At 39.1% G+C, this 9,524-nt stretch overlaps 1 protein-coding gene and 1 pseudogene across 1 annotated transcript; both read right to left on the reverse strand.

Annotated features, from left to right (window-relative positions):
* Positions 1–2,995: 2,995 nt before the first annotated feature.
* Positions 2,996–5,945, reverse strand: LOC120440656. The gene is made up of 8 exons (XM_039613531.1): positions 5,898–5,945; positions 5,444–5,500; positions 5,219–5,360; positions 3,887–5,134; positions 3,710–3,787; positions 3,328–3,491; positions 3,119–3,234; positions 2,996–3,044 (listed from the first exon to the last, which is right to left on the reverse strand). The coding sequence occupies exons 1-4, from the start codon at positions 5,943–5,945 to the stop codon at positions 4,587–4,589; spliced, it is 795 nt and encodes a 264-aa protein (XP_039469465.1). The 3' UTR covers positions 2,996–3,044; positions 3,119–3,234; positions 3,328–3,491; positions 3,710–3,787; positions 3,887–4,586.
* Positions 5,946–5,960: 15 nt separating this feature from the next.
* On the reverse strand, positions 5,961–8,525 carry LOC120440657 (annotated as a pseudogene).
* Between the last annotated feature and the right edge of the window lie 999 nt (positions 8,526–9,524).

Genomic DNA, 9,524 nt, shown 5'->3' on the forward strand with positions numbered 1-9,524 from the left:
TTGCAATTGTTGAGGTCACTAGTGTGTGCCCCATTTCTTCCAGGATCACTCTCTTTATAGGTTTTAGTGGACTCTTAGTACTGTGAAGTGGTTTCATGGGACAAAGGCATTGTATTCCAAGATCTGGGAGACTGTAGAAATGAGCAGTGATGCCCTTCCTACCATCTTTCCAGAAAAATAAGTGATCTGGAAGCTGTTAGGCTTACTTACAGCAGCAGCACTTTCTGCACCTGCATAAACTCCAGGACACATTTACTAACAGTGTTTGTTGCTGTATGTGCTGCAGCTTTGAATTTTTTAATAATATATATTTTGTTAATATTTTGGCTATGGTGTCTTGTTATGAAGTGTACAAGAGTAAAAGTGTTTTTAGCATGTGCTTCAAAGCTAAGTTTGACTGGGAAACTCAAAGCTCAATAGTCTGTATCAACAGAAATTCACTGCAGCCTATGTAATATTTGATGCGTCATAATTTATTCTACTCTATCTTGCAAATACATATTTGTGTGGCAATGTCATGCACAACACACACAACTATTAGATCCTTAAGATCAAACCCGTGTCATTCTTTTGGTCCACTGCAGTGCAGCAGTCAAAAAAAAAGAATAAGTGAAGTGGCCACAAATGGCCAGGATAGAGCCCAGAGTGCTTATGCTGTTACATTTACATTTAATGCTGTTACACTGTAATCCTTTATTAAAAGTATGGACATAGAATCAAGTGAACAACATTTTGAAATAAGTTTAATTGGAATTTTGTACTATGCAAAAACAAAAAAAAACAACAACAACGACATATTAAACAAAGAAACAAATATAACAAACAGCCAGTGCCTTTATTTGTCCATTACATGTCAAACATAGCACTGACCCTTAGTCCCTGCTCATCAGCACATGCTTTCAAAAAGAGCTCCATGTCCTCTGCAAACTGAAAAACAAAGAGGAACAAGTCCCTTGCTCCAGTGTCTTCTTCCTCTGACATGTCTCTTAAGACCCTCTGCTGGTCCCCTTGATTTAAGGACAGATATTTTGGCATTGTTACGTGTCCACGGAAAAGTGCCTTATTTTGGACAACCCATTGCACAGCAGGACGCAGATCTTCAACAACTGCTGGCTCCTGTGTCGGGCAAATGGGGATAAAAACATAACTATTTCTCTGTTGCAGAACAGTTTTTAACAGTTATTCAAATGTCACTAACCATGTAATTACACTACTGTTTAAAGTGAATACTGACCTGACTGACTTCCTGGAACTTGTGCTTTTTCAGTCTGAAAATGGGCACGTGTTGTCCTTCAAGCACAGCTTTGGCTTCCTCTCTCCAGTGTGCAAATAGCTTGCCAGAGCTTAACAGAAAATTTTGATATTGTTAAGGTGTGTAAACTTTGACACAACATAGAACAGAAGTCAAAATATAAATACCTCCTGAGATCAAAGTTCTCCATCAACAGCAAGCACCACCATTTACGCAAGTAGGGCATGTCTGACTGTAAAATATTAATATGAAACATATTTAACAACTTTCAAAAGATTCAAGACTCCATTGCTGTGAAAGTAAATAGGATACTTACTATAGTATAGTCAAATGGTGCATCCAGTGCCACGTACAGAGCAGACTATTTGGAAGAAAAAATAAAAATGTCATTTTTTTAGAAGCTTAAATTAGCTTCTGTATGAATCTCAAGGAAGAGAAGAGAAAAATTACCATCAGCATGAAGATCCCACAGTCAACTCCATAGTCTTGGCTTGGAAAACCCTGTATTACATTGAAAATAAAGGCTCGTTAATAAAATCCCTTAAAAGAAGACTAGTGTAATTCATATTATTCACCATACACTTAAACTAGCACATACCTTCAAGTCAAAGCTCTTTTTTTCTGACCACTGCCCGGGAATGAGCTTCACTGCAAGATTCCTTTTTTTCAAGACAGTTACATTCACAAGTTAACAGACATCATCATGATGGTGTGAAATGTTTATTGCTAATAGCACCAACTGTAACTACAGGCCTTAGGAACACGACCTCAACAAAACAGCATAACAAAATGAAAAGTACAGTCACATGCTCACAGTTGGTCAAAATTAAGCATTTTCAGCTTTAATTTCAGGTTGGCATATTTTACAAACTAATATTTAATGGTGTTTTATGTTAAACTAGAACATTTGAAGACCCTATTTATGTCAGAAACTCATCTAAAGACAGCATCACTGACTTGATCAGAATGTGAAGATGAGAAATAGAATAAAATGTTGAAGCATCATGCTGATATAGTTTATTAAAAAAAGCATGTGAGTGTACTGTATGTGTGAACACTCAAGATCAGCAGAACATGATTTGGGGATGCACTTAACCTGGAACACTGAACAGGTTCCTGAAAATTCTGGAACAAACCAAAATGCTTATAAAATGTGACCTCAAAAGTGAAACATATTGTTGGCCACCAAATCCTGCCTTTGTGTATAATGGGTCAAGAAAGAGGATTTTCTTTTAGGTGGCTTCAGTACCTAAAAGACAGTTAGCCATGACTTCAAACCTGAAAACAATGTCATTGCAAGCGATCACAATCAAAGACTTTTGAAACTGTGTCATAAAAGCTTGAATACATCTCAGACACATAGCAAAATTCTAACAGTTTGTATGTGTCAAAAAACAAGACTTACACACAACTGGAAATGACCAGGTGTCCAGAGAGGGAGAACTATGATATCCATCCTCTGAGCATCAGTCTGAAACAGAATTTTATTTTTAAGTATTCTGTATATGAACTCTCACCAAAGTTATAAAAAAAAATCATTTTGATTACTTGCTTGTTTCTTTAAAGGACGGTACACTTACAGGAAAGGACTGCAATGGATCACAGCCATAGGGTGCAAGCCAAGTCCGGGTGACATACAGATTTTCTATGTAAATGCTTATCCCCTAGAATGTAAAAACAGCACATTTAAAACAACAACTCTTTAAATTAAAGCTTGACGATCCTCGTATACAACATACAGTACCTTTGACTGGACAATTTTAGTGATAAGCTCAAAACAGCCATTTCCAATCTGAAACAGAAAAAATCATCAAAAAAATGAATGTACACTTTATTATTTCATATTCATAGAAACAAAATACTTACAGTTGATTCCATTTGTTTGTTTAAACCCAGTGTCCAAAAATCTGCCCGCGTGATGCAGAAGACGTTTCAACAATCAGCTCATCTTTGGGTCTGCTGATGTCCAGAACGTAGTTGAGCTAAAAAAACAGAGAGGTGTCATAGACTGTGGATGACAAAATCAGATAAGCACTAAAAGTTGCACTTTGCGACATCTGAAAACTTTAACATACAAGCTGTTGTTGGCCAGGGTGCGGTACAAAACACCATGATGAACGGCTGGGCAAAATGTTCTCAGGCTTTGTCAGAGCTTCGCACGGTGGTCCACACAGGTCAGGAAAAGTTCCATCTGTTGACCTTCTATTGGCTTTCTTGTTGTCAACTCTTACCTGAGGTTCTATAGGGATTTTAACAGGTTTCAGACAGAACACTACATAGAATGCATATTAAATGCATACAAATGCAAGAAAAATAAGCACTATTTATAGAAGGAAATTCATTTGAAACAGCATGTAACAAGTTCGTTTATGAGCCCTCAACTACAACAAGATAATGAATGCAAGATTATTATTTCACCTATATATGACAATCACTATTCAAAATAAGAAATTTTACCAGTGTCACCAGACATTGAAGGTGCTGGGTTCAACACCGTTTCTGTGGTTTCTCTGGGTTTATTGCACACCTGTGGGGCTAGGTACACAAAGAAAACAATATAAACACACAGATAGGAACAAATCTAACATGTGAACAATGGTAGCGTTCTGGTCATGAGACAATGCATGTACTTACCTACGACAGCTTGACCCAGTGCCGACAATGAGATATTGATCTTTCCAAGTCGACCATGTCTTAGCTGCCTCTCCAGAAGTTTCTTGTTGGTGACAGTGTTATAATGATGAGTTATATTTCTCATCAGAAACACATGTGTGGATGGACTCATATTACTTAAAAAGTAATTGCTTTTCCTCATGTTTGCAAAGAACTGTTCAACAACTTGACTGTTCAGCCAGCCTTTCAGCTCTGGGACAAGTTGAATTCTGTCATGGTCCTGGGCCACGTTGGCCCAGTATTCTGAGTTTTCATGTGTTTTTGTACTTTTGTTCTTTCATTATGCCATGGTTCCTAGGTTCTGCCAAAATGTTCCTTATTTGATTACCCCCTGTGTGCCCTTCTGTGTATCTCTGAGCCCTCGTTTCCCCTCCTTGTGTTTCATTCAATGTTTTTCCCCAGCCCGTTATGTCTGTCCTCTCTCTCTCCGCCTGTCTGAACCTCTGTGCACTTCCTGTTTTACTTTGGCAGTCCCTCGTCAGTATGCGTCACATTGTGTTCACTCCTGCCCTGTCTCGTTATGATTATCAGTGTCACCTGTGTTCCCCGTGTATTCCCACTTCCCTCGTTAACCCTCTGTGTATTTATGTCTGCGTCTCCCTCAGTTCTGTGTCGCGTTCTCCCTCATTCATGGCCGTATGTTTCTCTGTGCATTAGTGTATTATTTCCCAGTGTAGTTCCTTATCAGTTTGCTTCGCCGTTTTTCTGTCCAGCAATAAAGCTGTGTTTTGAGTTTATTCCTGCTTCCGTGAGCTTGCGTTTGGGTCCACTTCCTGCCTGCCACACAGCCGGTCCATGACAGAATTCTGTGTAATATGTCCTTGGGATCTTTTGTATTTCCCTCGTGAAATCTGTCATACAGGACATAATGGTCAGATGATCCAGTAACAGGATGAGGATTTTCATTTACACTATCCATCCTTTCATGTAGCCATGGAAGATTCACTTTCAGGCTTCCATCCTGTGCAGCCTTGACATTTTCCTCAGTGGGCTCAGCCAGTCGACCTTCATGTGGATGAAATGGCAGTTTATCAGGAACCCGCAAATTGGTGTGTGCCACCAAACCCCTCGCAAAATCGTAAACACAGACATTTGGCATGTGCTTCCAGGACAGGAGAAGGTCAGCAAAATCCCGGGGACTTTCAGCACGAAGATTAAATTTAACACTGTATACAATGCCATGTGGACATAGTATTACAGACCATCCTCCTGCAAGCAAAGATTTAAAAAGTTGTTTGTGATTGTAATTACATATTTTAATGCTACTTCTAATAATCGCTAAGTGATGCTTACCAGAGGCACCCCATATGCTTTGAAAGACCTTATCATATGTCTGCCTGCTCTTCATCTTCTCCCTCAGTCTGGTGATGAGATAAAAGCGGGAGCCTTTGGAGTCGATGTTGCATGCTTTACACAATTTTCTTACAACTCCAACCTGACAGTAATTAGGGAAAAATGTAAATGGAACAACCCCAGAACTTTATGTCACATATTCTGAAAACATAAAAGCAATGTTACCTTTTGTTTGGCGAGTTGTATCGTTTCTAGTTTTGATCCCTTGCCCTTCGTGTTTCTCTGTGTCCCCTCTGTTCTGTGTAGTCTGTCTGCATGTTGAGTTTCCCTCTGTGTCTTTCGGTTCTTAGAGTCCTCTGTCTTATGGTTTATGTCTCTGTGTTTCTTAGTTGCTGTCTCCACTGTGCCAAGTTCGTGTCTCTGTGTCATACTTCCTGTTTTACTTTGAAGGTCCGTGTCTTATGTAAATGTGTCCTGCTTTGCTCCCTTGTCTCGTCAGTCCTGATTTCTCCCAGCTGTGCTCTCCTTCTGTGTCTCATTCCCCTCGTTACTTCCCAGTGTATTTAAACCCTGTGTTTCTCTGAGTCAGTGTCGCGTCGTCCCTCATGCTGTGTAGATCTCCTGGTGTCTCCCTGTAAGTTTAGTGTGTTATTCCACAGTTTGGTTTAGTTTACTTTACTTTGTATGCTTTCCCAGCCTGTGAATAAAGCTGTGGTTTTGAGTTCATCCCTTGTGTCTAAGAGCCTGCATTTTGGGTCCAATTCCTGCCTGCCACACAGCGTTTCATGACAGAATGACTTTCAATAAGTTTTTGCCATCACTCACTTGGAAAAAACCCACGGCTTATCATTTCCAGGTGAATAGAGTTCCAAAAACCTTCAATGTCATGTTCACCATTGAAGTCTTCCGGGGCTTTGAGGTCACTCACTATAATAAATTGACTCATAAGAACATGCACATAATGTACACAATGAACTATAAACACAAATGTACATTAAACTTACCTGCTAACTTGAACACCCCTTTTCTGTGTAAGTCCATAACTACCACAGGGGGGTGAAACCCACAGTTTATGCAGGAGTACATGTAGTCTGTGTCAGTCAAAGCCTCAAAATGGCAATAAGCATGAAAAATGGTATCCCTAGAAGGAAACTTCACTCTTCTTAAGCCCTCCAATGAGTCAATGACCCTTGAAGCCGATACATGGTTCTGTAATATGACAATAGGGTGAAGAAGACTATGATTACACAGATATTTAAATTTGGGCACCAACATATCATAATGACACAAACACATTTTTAAAGCAATCTTCAGATGAGTATATTTTATTTTTGTGATCCTCACCTGCAGATTTTCTCTCAAAAAAAGGCAGAGTTAAAGACACAAAACAACGTGGTTGTCAAAGTTGTGAAGCCCATCTGTCCACTCCTGGTATCTGTAGACCATGTGGCACCGAGGACACGATCTATGGTGTGTTGAAACATCTGTTAAAGACAAATCACATTAATGTCAAAACATTAGTATAAGAACAATTATAACTAATTATTTCACACTGATGTTTAATCTTATTCAAACTTTATTTGAATAAGAAAAATTAAAACTTACTCTCAATCACTCCCATCATGCTGACAATCCTCGCTTTATTGGTAACTAGAACAGCCTCATCAAGTTTTGGGTGCTCTGGGCACACCTGGCACAACGTTTCACATGGAAAGAGCTGTTTCTGATGATCCATTTTCTGTGAGATGACATTTTCTGGAAGAGATCCAGGAATTTTTTTCTCTTTAAACATATAGCAGATACTCCTTTCGATAGCAGCATTGTCCTCAAAGGAAGAACTCTCCTGAGTCATCTGTGATGGGGTGCCTGATGATAGTGGTACAGTTGATTTGAAGATGTCTCTCTGTGTCTGGAAGAGATGCCATTTAGCTATGTTTTTATGAGGACATGATATTCGTGGCTTTGCACAAGCACAATGCCATGTGTTCCTCAGAGCATTGTAAGTCACAAATATTCTGCCAAGACGGCAGAAACTGTGTATTTCCGGCTCAAATACAGACAAACAGATCTGTGTTGAGGATCCACCAAAATCCACCCTCACACAAAGTGGAGCATGTGCCATCTGGGCAGTTTTCTGTCTCTTTATGCATGTAGCAGCTTTGGCCTCTCCAAAAAATTTAAGGTCCACCATTTCCATCACGATGTGCTCTTGAAGAAAAACCTCCTTTACAGTTTCTCGGCAGTAATCTAGTGAGCGAAGGTGCTCACATAAACTGAAGCCTAGTCCGCTCCGCTGGGCCAGCAACTGGTATTGCTGACATTCCTCCAGCTCACATCTGATATTGTGAGACATCCCCCATGTTTTCCTCTGAACGTGAACTGGCACAGAAAACCCATGGCCAGTTCTCTGCACAGCAAATAACCCTGTAGTTTCATCTACACAACCACACTGCAGATGACTGGCCAGGGAAACATCTATTGATCGGTTGGAGTGCTTCCTCATCATGTGAGCCTTGTAGTTTTTGGTACGAAGAGTAAGGCCACAGTGAGGGCATGTCATTTTCATGGACTTTCCATCAGCCGCAGTTTTATTGAACACAGAGGGTAGAGCATAGGGATGTTCTAACAAAGATTCAGAAAATGGTTCAGATACCGAAGACAAAACCTTGGGGTGGAGATGGGGCTCCTCGAAGAGTACTGCCGGAAGAATAGGGGTCTCCTCGGAGAGTTCAGTGGGGAGCAGTCCTGATAATGGTGGCTGACTTGTCATTGAAGAATGCTGACAAGACAATAAATGCCTTGCCATATCCCCACGCCGTATGATTGTAATCTTACAGACAGGGCAGTGAAAGTGTCCTGTTGTCCTACAAGGCAGCCTGCACCGGCATATCATTTTATCTGTAAGAGAAAAAAAACAAACAAACAAACAGACGTAATTTAAATGTAGTTGTATAGAATGCAATCAATTTATCTAACAATCAGATTGTACATGTTAACAAAAACATCCAAGCCATGCTCAATAATGAAAGCAAAATGGTGTGGATCACAAAAGTTATGTCAAGAAAAGTGGTGAAAAGTAAATAAAAATATATTTTATAATATAATATATATATATATATATATACAATATATTTTATAAAAACACTATTTTTGTTGCAGATGAATGCACTGAACTGTACAATGTCAACAGCAACTTTTAAGCCAACAAAGATACTGCAGAAGTCCTTAAAAAAGTGCATATTTATAACTATAAAGTATATTTAATACAAAGATACCGTTGAAATGCAAAGCATTTTTTATATGCACACTTAGATGCTCGTCAATCTTTGCCCTGACTCTAGGGCTGAAAGTGGGGCACAGAGGGCAGTGAAAGAGTCCTCTGCAACACGTGTTGCATTCCTGCAATTCTGGCTTTAAGCCCGAATTCCAGATTGATATGTGCATCTAAAACAGAGAGAAAAACAGATTAACACCATATACACATTTAAGTTCAGGTTTTAGCAGAAATAACAATTTACAGTTGGCATGTAATAGATTTGGGAAGAAAATTCTTGAAAACCCCCCCCAAATATTTTACAAGACACTTTAATTTGTGAGATATGTTTCTATTGACATATAACAGTCAATTGAACAGGGGCTAACTAAAATCTGGGCAATAAAAAAAGCTGTACAGAATAGAATAACGAATAGAAGTATTGATAAATATATAAATCTGTTTGTGACGTAATTTACGGTGTTGACGCTAACCAAAGGTGTCATAAGTACACACGTTCCTTACTACAGTTTAGATACCTCTGTTTAAAAATAATCAAATAAAAGTAGAAGCATTGACTCGACTTTTTAGTCAAGTGGAAGTAAGAAGTACAGGGTCTAAAATATAATTTATGTACAAAATTCTGAAGTAATCTTGCGTCCAAAGCACGCGTGCGGGGGGCTGATTTACAAATGTACGGCTTACAAAGTACAGACACGCATGCTAAAATGTGAGAAGTAGAAGTATAAAGAAGTATACAGTAGGCACAAAAAAGTACAGCAGTAAAGATACCAGAAAATTCTACTTAAGTACAGTATTGAAGTATTCGTTATTTTGCATCTCTGACGCCAACAATAAATCATATTCTAATGCAAAATGTGGTTTTTTCTTCTTCTCGCCCACAGAAGCCGTTAATCCAGCTCTCTTACTTAAACCAGGCCCAGGAAAAAGCATATTTGTGTGTTTCTCTGCCATGGAGCACGATGAAAAAAAAATTAAAATAAGAAGGAATGTTGTTGTAACGCAAAAAAAGTGGCAACATGATCATTGTAA

The sequence above is a fragment of the Oreochromis aureus genome, linkage group 6 (assembly GCF_013358895.1).
Source record: "Oreochromis aureus strain Israel breed Guangdong linkage group 6, ZZ_aureus, whole genome shotgun sequence".
Taxonomy (NCBI): domain Eukaryota; kingdom Metazoa; phylum Chordata; class Actinopteri; order Cichliformes; family Cichlidae; genus Oreochromis; species Oreochromis aureus.